The sequence below is a fragment of the Oncorhynchus kisutch genome, linkage group LG6 (genome assembly GCF_002021735.2).
Source record: "Oncorhynchus kisutch isolate 150728-3 linkage group LG6, Okis_V2, whole genome shotgun sequence".
Classification (NCBI taxonomy): domain Eukaryota; kingdom Metazoa; phylum Chordata; class Actinopteri; order Salmoniformes; family Salmonidae; genus Oncorhynchus; species Oncorhynchus kisutch.
In genome coordinates this window covers 49668855-49681247 of record NC_034179.2, presented here as the reverse complement: position 1 = coordinate 49681247, position 12393 = coordinate 49668855, and the positions used below count along the sequence as shown (strand labels likewise).

Below are 12393 nucleotides of genomic sequence, written 5' to 3'. Positions count from 1 at the left end.
ACCTGTCACACAGCGAGGCTGCATGCTCCTCAAACAGTGGTTGTTGCATGGAGTGAAATAACCGGAGTAGCCTGAAAAACTTGCATATAGATGTCCCCCCCCCCCCCCCCCCCCCCATGTCCCCATGTCCCTGCCCATTTGATAATGGACCATTCTAAATCTAAACAAATGTTACATATTAGTAAAGACAAGATTACATTTAGAATAGTGAAAATATGATCAGCTGATGAGAGAACCGCGTATATCAGTCACAACTAAAGTTGCTAAATAACTCTGGATCTAGCATATAGGACCCTGTTTCAAATTATCACTTTTACGCTCAACATAACCACTTTATTTGCACACTTGCTATCCTATCTATTTTATTCAGTCAAGTTCAATTATATTCTTCTTACTATACAATCATGTAAAATAATGGCACTTGTCTGCTAAATGAACAAGCCTACAGCATGGGGCATATCCAGATAACATACAGTAGGCCAACTCATATTCTGCTCTTCTGAAAAACATTTTCTTCATATCAAAATGTTTCTTTAGACCTACCTAAAATGAATAATGTATTCAAATCAAATTTATTTATATAGCCCTTGGTACATCAGCTGATATCTCAAAGTGCTGTACACAAACCCAGCCTAAAACCCCAAACAGCAAGCAATGCAGGTGTAGAAGCACATTGGCTAGGAAAAACTCCCTAGAAAGGCCAAAAATGGTATTCATTGTGATGGTGTATATTAAATTGATTGTTCAACTTTTTAAATGTAGATGTTCCAAAGGCGCGCATCAGGAGCTTGTGTGCATGGAGGCCTGCCGATGGTAAACGCGTTTATGTTAATGAATGGCCAATTACCGCAACACCGGCAGTCTTTCGCATGACAACCGACTGACAAAATGTAATGACCGCCACAGACATAGTCTCGCCACATCAACATTGTGGTGAAGAAGGCGCAACAGTGCCTCTTCAACCTCAGGCGGCTGAAGAAATTTGGCATGGCCTCTAAGACCCTCGCACACTTCTACAGATGCACCATTGAGAGCATTCTGTTGGGCTGCGTCACTGCCTGGTACAGCAACTGCTCCGCCCTCAACCGCATGGCTCTCCAGAGGGTGGTGCGGGCACCCCAACAAATCACCGGGGGCACGTTGCCTGCGCTCCAGGACATTACAGCATCCAGTGTCAAAGGAAGGCCAAGAAGATCATTAAGGACCTCAGCCACCCGAGCCACAGACGGTTCACTCAGCTACCGTCCAACAGAAGGATACAGTACAGGTGCATCAGAGCTAAGACAGAGAGACTAAAAAACTGCTCCTATTACCAGGCCATCAGACCATTGAACAGAAATCACTAGCCCTCTACTAGGTGATGCACACCCTCACACAAAACACTGCATATTCTTGCGGTATATAAATGGTGTGCAATTAAGTAAATATAACTGCCACTATGAAAACTGTTAAATACATCCCTAGTCTCTCCACCCACCCAAAACAACAGATGAGACAGACAATAGTTTAATACAAGAGCTGTATTTGACCAGAAAGGCAACACCAAACAGTCTTAAAGGCATTTTCTCTCACAAATCAGTGTAAATATCATTCTTTCCAATAGAAAATCACCCTTAATAAATCCAAAATAACAATTATAATATATCAAAAAATATATTCAAAATATGTTCCATTGTCATTACCACAGTATTTCCAATGGAAATAGAAAACCATATGCAATTTAAGTACTATTATTTTTTGCTTCATAACAAATCTATACGATTGTAAGTGCGTTCAGGTGGCAAGGCAGAGTTGCATTAGCTAAGATTGGCGTCTCTCATGTTAGCTGCCACCGAAGTATTATTAAGTACAGTACCTTCAGAAAGTATTCACAAACCTTAACTTTTCTTCTTCACATTTTGTGTTTTAGATTATTGTCCTGCTGGAAGGTGAATTTGTCTCCCAGTGTCTGTTGGAAAGCAAACTGAACCAGATTGCCTGTACCTAGCTTGATTACGTTTATTTTTATCCAAAAAAAAACTAGTCCTTGCCGATACAAGCATACCCATAACATGATGCAGCCACAACCATTCTCAAACATATGAAGAGTGGTACTCAGTGATGTTGGATTTGCCCCAAACATAAGTTCATTTCTTTGTATTATTATTTGAGTGCCTCACTGCAAACAGGATGTATGTTTTGGAACATTTTTTATTCTGTACAGGCTTCCTTCTTTTCACTGTGTCATTTAGGTTAATATTGTGGAGTAACACTGTCATTGATCCATCCTCAGTTCCCCTCCCATAACCGTCATTTAAAATCACCCTTGGCCTCATGGTGAAATCCCCGAGTGGTTCCCTTCCTCTCCGGCAACTGAGTTAGGAAGGACGCCTGTATCTTTGTAGTGACTGGGTACACTATCCAAAGTGTAATTAATAACTTCACCATGCTCAATGGTATATTTTATTATACCATCTACCAATAGGTAGATGTGAGGCATTGGAAAACCTCAGTTTTTGTGGTTGAATCTGTGCTTGAAATTCACTACTCAACTGAAGGACCTTACAGATAATTGTATTTTTATTTTACCTTTATTTAACTTGGCAAGTCAGTTACATTGGTCTGCAACTTTCTGTGGTGCTATGGCTGTTACCACAGTGACAAGATGGCTGGATAGCGGCTGTGGCAGCATATTTAACCTTTATTTAACTAGGCAAGTCTGTTTAGAACAAATTCTTATTTACAATGACGACCTACACCGGCCATCACCTGGATGACGCTGGGCCAATTGTGCCCTGCTCTATGGGACTCCCAATCACGGCCGGATGTGATACAGCCTGGATTCGAACCAGGGACTGTAGTGACACCTTTTGCACTGAGATGCAGTGCCTTGGACCGCTGCGCTCTGTAGGGTACAGAGATCGGGTAGTCATTCAAAAATCACGTTATACACTATTATTGCACAGAGTGAGTCTATGCAACTTATATGACTGGATAAGCAAATGTTTTTCTCCTGAACTTATTTAGCTTGCCATAACAAAGGGGTTGAATACTTATTGACTCAAGAGATTTTCGTTTTGTATTAATTTGTAAAGAAAAATTCTAAAAGCAAAATTCCACTTTTACATTATGGGATATTGTGTGTGGATCAGTGACATATCTACATTTTATCCATTTGGAATTCAGTCTGTAACACAACAAAATGTGGAAAAAGTCAAGGGGGTGTGAATACTTTCTGAAGGCACTGTATCTTTAGAAGATCCAACACAGTCAAGTACAAGTCCCTGGACTGCACAGTGATACGTTGCAGTTGCCTGAACTGCAGCAGAATCATACCAGGTACAGTCCCCAACCTGCTCCACTCCTCTTCTCACCTCTTTTCTTATGTGGCGACTAGAAGAGTAGGCAGTGTTAGGAGCGTAGAAATAGAATGGACAGAACAGGCATAGGTCTCCATGTCATTGGGAAATGGATATGGTTGGCAACCTATTGGATGTGCTTCACAGGGAGATAGGAAATGTCAGGCATTAAAGTGCGTAGAAAATATTTAATCATTCTTTAAATAGATACAATTGTTCATCTAACATCCAATCAACAATTGTTCATTGCTTTTAGAGGACAATGCCCATTCTAATAATTATGTTTCTGTGTCCAGGTGGCAAACTGTCATCATATCCCATATCGACCCCTAGCCCTATGTACTTGTGGAGATCTGAATGGATGAGACTGTCGTAAGTAATATGGTAATAGCTCCAACTTGCGCTGATTGGCTGAATGACATATTTCCATATTGCTTACACCAATCTTCTCACATCTCTACTAGTGAGGCAGAGGTTGCAGGGGCTAGGGGTTGTTTTGGGATTGGGCCCGTTTGGACATCTATAGGTGGTCTGCTGGGGTTGTCTGTGCTACATGGAAAAGTGGGCATGGTAACTGGAATAGGACCCGGTGCAGACGGTCCTAGCTGATATGCTTCCGCTAATCACTGAGGTGAAAAAAAACAGTTGATGTGAGGTGTAGCCAGAGCTCAGAGGACAACCAGTATAAAGTGGCCCCCGGGGTGAAGTTTCCCCTTGGTAGAGATCTAGGAACAGGTTCCCCGCCTCTAATCCTAACTTAACCATTAGTTGGGAAAATGCTAAACTGACCCAAGATCAGCACCTTACTTTTAATAGCTGTAGACGGACAGACAGAAATTTAACCAGGAGAACTCCCTTATTGTTGCGAGCTGGGATTTGTAGTTCCCTGACTGCTCCTGGGTAGTACAGAAACTACAGATATAGGCTTCATGTGCGATTATCCTGATTCACAGTGCCCCCCTGTGGTCAACTACTGCAGCCCATTACAAAAATATACAAAAAAATGTACTTCTGCTGCAGCGACCAAAGTTAGGTTGACTTTTAAATGTGCAACTGTTGGAAATGTACTGCGTTTGGATGGTGTGGTCGATGATATTCCCTGAATTGTTTTCTCTAGTGAAGAGTAAGGCCAGAAATGGACACAGGTAAGATATGGGAGTTGACTTGGGAGGTGAGTAGAATAGAGTAAGGTAGGCAGTGATGGCGGAGCAAGAGAGGCACAGCAAAGCTCTTGAAACGAGAAAAATAACGGCGAACAGAATTTCGGAAGAGTGCCGATTGGTACAATCCTAAACGTATAGGTATGTGGTGAGTAGAACACTGAGGGAGAACAGCCTGAACAGTGCAGGAAACGTATGATCCATCCACCCCTCCCCACCATCTTCTGTCCAGGTGCCAGTGGATATATGTTGAGAGACTATACTGGGTCTCTCCTCTGCAGCTCCTGGATAAATGCTGAAAGAGAAAGAGGGGGAATTAGCGAGAAAGAGAGAGGCTCCAAAAATCCTCACATATTGTCCGAACCTACAAATTATTTATTTTAAATACCTCATGGATTAATATTATTTTCTCAATTGTCATCATTACAAATCATATATATCAGTATGACTTATTCTGAGATACGATTTGTAATAATGAGAATTGAGAAAAGAATATTAAACCAAATAAATAATGTGTGTAAAAAGGTATATAAATATACTGCAGTGGCTGGAGCAAAAATGTATTGTGATTCTTATTGACTGTACTGTTAGTAACAAAAAAAGAAAACGCTAGGGAGTGCTCCTTGAATGGGACAGGCCAAATGAGGAACTCACCCCCGATAATTTCATCTTTCACTTTATGGAGCTCTTTTCTCACTTCCTCAAGGATGTCCTAAACACACAAATCAAAATAGTATTATCTGAGAATGATGCCAATAGATTGTCTTTATCCACCATTAGTAGAGGAGCAATGGCCTCCTGTTATGTCTAGTCTACATGACAGTAATCCTTTAAACACAACATTAACAGGTCAAACTTACCTGTTTGATTCTCTCCATCTCTGTGTCTTCACTGCCTGTGCTGGCCGTGGTGTTGTTCACTGCCTTCATCCTGTTAGAAACAGATATAGACAGAGAGGAACGAGAGAGAGGAGCGAGATGGGAGTGAGAGCGATGGGAGGAGGAGAGTGATAGAGAGATGGAAGCGAGAGCGATGGGAGGAGAGAGAGAGAGAGAGAGAGAGAGAGAGAGAGGCGAGAAGGGAGTGAGAGCGATGGGAGGAGGAGAAAGTGAGAGAGAGGAGCGAGAGCGATGGGAGAATGAGAGCGAGAGAGAGAGAGAACGAGAGAGATGGGCGAGAAGGGAGTGAGAGCGATGGGAGGAGGAGAGGGAAGCGAGAGCGATGGGAGAAGGAGAGCGAGAGAGAGCAAGAGAGAGGGGCGAGAAGGGAGTGAGAGCGATGGTAGAAGGAGAGAGATGAGAGAGAAACAGGTAGAGAATGGGGGGGAAAAGGATTGAATCGTGGGACAAGATGGGCAGAGAGCGAGAGGTCAACAACAAAGACCGAGGATATGGAAGCTCGGTTTGGCCAAAAGTGGCGGTTTGTGGCGCGGTGGTCTAAGGCACTGCATCTCAGTGCTAGAGGCGTCACTACAGACACCTTAGTTCGAGTGCACAATTGGCCCAGCGTTGTCCAGGTTTGTCCGGTGTAGGCAGTAAATAAGAATTTGTTCTTAACTGACTTGCCTAGTTAAATAAAGGCTGCCACGGCTGCTATCCAGCCATCTTGTCACTGTGGTAACAGCCATAGCAGACCAATGAGGAGTGGATAACACCCCTCTGCTGGTGTTGTACAGACATAGAAACGGAAGTATTTTCAATCGTCAGTGTGGTGTGACTTTGGCTACATTACTTACAATAGGTTTTTTCCAACTATGTACTAGTACACCAGATTTAACTTATCATAGCCACTGATCTTGAGTTAATCAATTTTGTTTCCAAATCTGAGGGGGAGAGACAATTGTTTGACTTGAGAGAAGCCCCATTCCAGAAACAGACCCTAACCTCTTGGCACTTGATGTTGATATGAAAGAATTGGACTGGCACTATAAACAATATGGTAGTTGCCCTACCTTAGGCTAAGAGGATTTTTTTATTTACCATATTGCTTATCCAATCCCTTCAAATCCCCTCAATGCCTAGGGCAAGTGTAGGCAACTAGATTTTTGTTGGGCAAATCTTTGGGAGCCGGAAAATAATTATAATGTGTACATTGCAAATTGACCACAACCAAGCCCAAAAAGAGATTGTATTTGAAAATAACAATTTCATACATTGAGACGCAATCACATCTCTTTTTGTAATTGTGGGAATACTTGGGAACAGATTTCCTAAATAAAACTCCCTGTGATTTTTGGGGATTTAAATTTTTATACCAAAAACGAAAATAATAAATATAATTTTTAAATTAAAAACTTTTTTTGTGTGTGTGTTTGGGAGGGGGCAAAATAAATAACTTGCGGGCCTGTTGCCGACCCCTGGCGTAGGGTGTATAGAGGGTTGTTTCTGGGCTGGGCCTTGTCATTAGCAGGAGCAGGACAAACATGCTTAGTCAGAGGTCATAGTAAAGGCACTTACAGCAGGCTCAGTGCAAAACCATGGCAAAAAGACACTGTTGACTGAAACCATCTCTTGTGCTTTTTTTGTGACCCTTTTTTAAATCTTAACAAGATGGAAAAAGACAAAAACAGAGAGTACCAAATACATGACCAGGCCTTGAGGATTGCTAGGACCTAAAGCATAGTGTTTCTCAATCCTGGTCCTGGAGAGGTGCATATTTTAGTTTTTGCCCTTGCACTAAAATACATACTGGATTCAATCAATCATCATCATCGAGCCTTTGAATAGAATCAGATGTGTTAGTGCTAGGGCAAAAACTATAATGTTCAAAGCATTGTGTTGCTTAATCCCTTGGCACAAGAGGCCACACGTAGCACACAGGGCTATTGGTAGTTCCCTAGTGGGACACTCCAGGGTGAAGTTTCCCCTTGGTACAGATCTAATATCAGCTTCCTCTCCCCAATCCTAACTTAAACCATTAGTTGGGGAAATGCAAAACTGACCCAAGACCAGCGTCTAGGGGCAACTTCACCCTACACCAGTGGAGTAGCTGCAGACAGACATGGAGCGCCAGCATTAGGGTCTAGGGATAAGGGTAGGGTGGGGCAAATAGGGTGTACCTGGGCAATGGGGCAGAGGATGGAGAAGGGGGGGCAGGAGGAAGAGCAGGGGTGGTGGAGGTGGGGCTGCTCTCCTGCAGCTGGGTCTTGGTGGTTGAGTTAGTCCTGTTTGAGACATGCAAGATTCTCTCAAAACACGCTCTCTTTACAGAGGTGGGATAGAAAAATTTTGAATTTGTGCCCGTCTAGTTTTGTCCTCCCATAGTAAACATGAAAACTATTATTGTAGAAAAGTAATAAACAGGGGGGAGGTGAACTGGGCTGTGATTTCCTGCACCACAGGTACGAGAGACGAGAGTGTGGTGGTGTTAATTGTGTTGATGTTCAACTGACCAGGGAGTTCCCTACCTTGGAATGGTGGCTGATTTCTCCCACGGTCTCCTAGGGCTGTCTGTCTTGGCAAAAGGAGATCATGAGAATTATGAAACAAAGAATATATATGATATTTTAGTCAATAAAAGGCCAACAAATGCTTCACAGCTCAAATCAGACAAAGGAGAGGAGAACATTCATGAGACAAGAGATCTGGGTTGTATTCATTAGTGCAGACCGCAGAAAAAAAGAAAAAAATTGCAACAGAAAACAAAAATGGGTATGCACATGGGGACTGTTTCTTTTTGGACAAGTTCAGCTAGTCCCTCCACATTTCGGTGCGTTTTTGTTCATTTGGTGGTGCCTAATGAATATTTCTTGAAAACATATGCTTTCTGGAATAGCCTCCATGTGCACGCCCACTCAAATACAGAAGGAGTGAATGAAGACTTCAGCGGATCTACTCACCACCTTGGCCTGAGGACTTTGAGGAGTCTTCCTAAAAGCATAAAATGACATTGCTTCATCCCTTTAGCACAGTGTGACTTGACTTGCAGCTTACACACACACACACGGATTTATTATGAGATGATTTACAATAGACTTACATTGCTGGGCACATCCTTCTTTGCGCCTGGATTATCTGACATTTTCTTCCTGTACAAAAAGACAATGAAGACAGCAGCTTAGCCTCTGCAATCTTACACATGCAAAGCCATATGATCTGAAGCACACACACACACACTTGACAAACACAAACACTCATCATACATGTGGGGCTGGAAGAGTGTGTGACAAAGACTAAGGCAGTGGCTCACCGTCGGGCCAGGATGGCACTCATCTCCCCCATCAGATTTCCTCCCCCACCACCACCTCCTCCTCCTCCCGATGGAGGGGGTGCTGCCGCACCACCATCCTCCTACAGAGATAAACAGGCTCCTTCAAGATGAATTTTTACCTTCCTTCTTTAAGGAAATCACTGATCTGACACACAGATTTTTGAAAGATGGAAACCATGTCTTCACCTATCTCCACTCAGGTACAGACCAGTGATTACCTCAAGAAAGGGAGGAAGGAATGAAGCATTTGAAAGGTGTCCAACCCACTGAGTATACAACAATGTTGTAACGAAAACAGCAACTATTCTGGATTAGTGATTAAGAAAAAAACTTGAACGGCTATTTAGGAAATAAGTATTCCTGGTCTCCAAAGCTTGGAAGATGTAACATAAAATTGATCAGAAATACAGACACCTCACAAGAGTCCGGGCTCTGGCTGGGCCACATTCAGAAACTTGTTCCCGAAGCCACTCCTGGGTTGTCTTGGCTGTGCTTAGGGTTGTCGTCCTGTTAGAAGGTGAACCTTTGCCCCAGTCTGAGGTCTGGAGTGCTCTGGAGCAGGGTTCCATCAAGGATCTCTTTGTACTTTGCTCCGTTCATCTGTCCCTTGATCCTGATTTGTCTCCCAGTCCCTGCCGCTGAAAAACACCCCCACAGAATGATGCTGCCAACACCATGCTTCACCGTAGGGATGATGCCAGGATTCCTCCAGATGTGACACTTGGCATTCAGGCCAACAAGTTCAATATTGGTTTCATCAGAGCATAGAATCTTGTTTCTTATGGTCTGAGAGTCTTTAGGTGCCTTTTGGCAAACTCCAAGTGGGCTGTCATTGGCCTTTTACTGAGGAGTGGTTCTCTCATCTCCACAGAGGAACTCTGGAGCTCTGTCAGAGTGACAATTGGGTTCTTGGTAACCTCCCTGACCAAGGCCCTTGCTCAGTTTGGCCGGGCAGCCAGCTCGAAGAGACTTGGTGGTTCCAAACTTCTTCCATTTAAGAATGATGGAGGCCACAGAGTTGTTGGGGACCTTCAATGCTGCCCAAAAAATGTTGGTACCCTTCCCCAGATCTGTGCCTCGACACAATCCTGTCTCGGAGCTCTACGGACAATTCCTTTGAGGTCATGGCTTGGGTTTTGCTCTGACATGCACTGTCAACTATGGGACCTTATATAGACAGGTGTGTGCCTTTCCAAATCATGTCCAATCAATTGAATTTACCACAGGTGGACTCCAATCAAGCTGTAGAAACATCTCAAGGACGATCAATGGAAACAGGATGCAGCGGAGCTCAATTTCGAGCCTCATAGTAAATATAAAAACTATTCAGAACCTAAGTGCAAACTTTTTCTAAAAACCTGTTTTCGCTTTGAAAATATGGAGATGGTCGTGTAGACCAGCAGGATTGAAAAATATATATATTTTAGACGAGATTTTAAGGCAGCAAAATGTGAAGACTTCGTAAGGGGTGTGTAGACTTTCACTAGCAACTGTATATACAGTGCATTCGGAAAGTATCCAGACCCCTTGACTTTTCCCACATTTTGTTACGTTATTATTGTAAAATGTATCAATCTACACACAATACCCCATAATGACTAAGTTAATTAATTAATTAATAAACAATAAGAAATGAAAATGTATTGATTGTTTGTCTTCACACCCAAGTTAATACTTGTTTGAAGCCGTTACAACTAAGATTCTTCCAACCGTTTTTGTCAAAATTACTCAGCAAATTTGGTTGGGAATCTGATAACTGATTTTCAAGCAGATTTAATTCAGGACTGAGAGTAAACCATTCATGAACACTCAACACCTCTTGGAAAGCCATTCAGGTATGTCTTTGGCATTAACCTTTGTGTAATTGTCCCACTGAAAAATGAAACTATCGCTGGGTTAGGTTTCAGAAGACTATGACAGGTTTTCCTCCAACCTTTTTACCTGGACTTTGCTCCTTTCATATTTATTTTGACCAGAGTTAAAAACTAGAGGTTTGGGTCAAATCCAATACAACACGAGTGAAACTCTGTATTGCCAAGTATTGTGGTGGCAGCATCATGTTATGGGTATGCTTGTCACAGGCAGGGACTGGGGAGTAATGCATGTCAGGATCAAAAATATGAAAGAAGCAAAGCCCAGGTAAAAATTTACAGGAAAACGTGCCTCAAGACTTCTGAATACCTAAACGTGGGACAGATTTGTATTTTTCAGTGTGACAATTTCACACATTTTAATGCGTAAGCCACACCAGAATGGAGTGTTCTTGAGTGGTCCAGTGCCGTCTTTAATTTTTCTTGAATATTGTTGTCCATCAATGATTCCCAAACAATTGTAGCTAGATTTAGAAATTTTGACAAAAACAATAGATATATGTTGCCCTAAGAGTTGTGCAAAGTTGGTAGAATCTTATAAAAAAAATATTCACAGCTGTAATAGCTGTATCAACTGTGGAGTGCCAAGACATATGCAATCAAAACATCTTCGTTTTTTGTTATTCATTTGGAAAATGTTCTATCATTTCCATTGACCTTGAAAATGTGGGCAGGTTCTGTAGATCTATAGTGGGAAAGATCCAGTCCTTATTAGATGTATTTGTAAGACAGCTAATGTGAAGACTGTGCAAAGGGTGTATAGACTTTCACTAGACACTGTATACATGATTTTTTATTCTGCTACAGCAAATACAGTGTCTTATAAGCCCATGTGCCCTGGGTACCCTGAAGATGCATGACACTATAAAAATAAAATCAATCAGGCATCAACAATGGAATATGGAGTAAAAGGGCCGTGTTTGTCTTTTTTTTAAGACGCCTGCACAACTATATCACATTGGAGTGGTTCTTGAGACGTTAAACCAGGGCTCTCCAACCCTGTTCGAGGAGAGCTACCCTCCTGTAGGTTTTCGCTCCAACCCCAGTTGTGACCAACCTGATTCAGCTTATCAACCAGCTAATGATTTGAATCAGGTGCGTTAGACTAGGTTTGGAGCGAGAAACTTCCGGGCCGGTAGCGCTCCATGAACAGGGTTGGAGTGCCCTGCGTTAAACACTTCTCCAAGCCTTGTGAGATCTGGTCAAAGGCGCAGTATGACTGCGATAAATGTAACCTGGAAAATGGCCATGACACTGGTCTCACCTTGGCCGATTTGCGTAGTTTGGTTCCTGCTAGGGCTGCAGCTAGTCCCCCGGGCCCTCCGAGACCTCCTCCATCGCCCCCTCCCCCCCCTCCACCAGACTGAGGTGGGGCAGGTGGGGCCCCGGATTCAGGGGGTGGTGGGGGGCCAGGTGGGGGTGGGGGGCCAGGTGGGGGTGGAGGCGGTCCTGGGGGTGCTGGGGGGCCACCGGGGGCAGAGGGAGGAGCAGGCGGGGCTGCAGTGGGGATGGGTGCGGCCGGTCTCTCGTTCTCCAGCCGCTCTCTCTCCTGCTGCTCCTGCCTCTGCAGCTCCAGTCTGCGAGGGGGAGACAGAGTTCTTTATAAAATAATGTTCACAAACAAGTATAAACGCAGGGACACACAAAAGGTGAGACAATGTGAGATCAGTCTATTGTAGGTTAGAGTGTGTTACTGTAGATTAGTGTGTATACAGTATAGTAGATTAGAATAATATGTTATTTAGCAAACACTTTATTCCAAAGTGACTAACAGTAGTGCATGCATTAATTTTCATTTGGATGGCATCAGCAGGA

General features: G+C 43.1%; 1 protein-coding gene across 2 annotated transcripts in view; it reads right to left on the bottom strand.

Moving 5' to 3' along the window:
* Positions 1–1501: 1501 nt before the first annotated feature.
* LOC109891841 (vasodilator-stimulated phosphoprotein-like) overlaps positions 1502–12393 on the bottom strand; it is a 40609-nt gene continuing 29717 nt past the window's right edge. For both annotated transcript variants that reach the window (XM_031826837.1, XM_020484317.2), the window contains exons 5-13: positions 11843–12155; positions 8687–8787; positions 8477–8525; positions 8337–8367; positions 7905–7947; positions 7557–7661; positions 5359–5428; positions 5153–5210; positions 1502–4793 (exon numbers count right to left, since the gene is read on the bottom strand). In XM_031826837.1, coding sequence (XP_031682697.1) covers positions 4756–4793; positions 5153–5210; positions 5359–5428; positions 7557–7661; positions 7905–7947; positions 8337–8367; positions 8477–8525; positions 8687–8787; positions 11843–12155 — 808 coding nt within the window. In that variant the 3' untranslated portion in view covers positions 1502–4755. The remainder of the gene's footprint in view (positions 4794–5152; positions 5211–5358; positions 5429–7556; positions 7662–7904; positions 7948–8336; positions 8368–8476; positions 8526–8686; positions 8788–11842; positions 12156–12393) is intronic.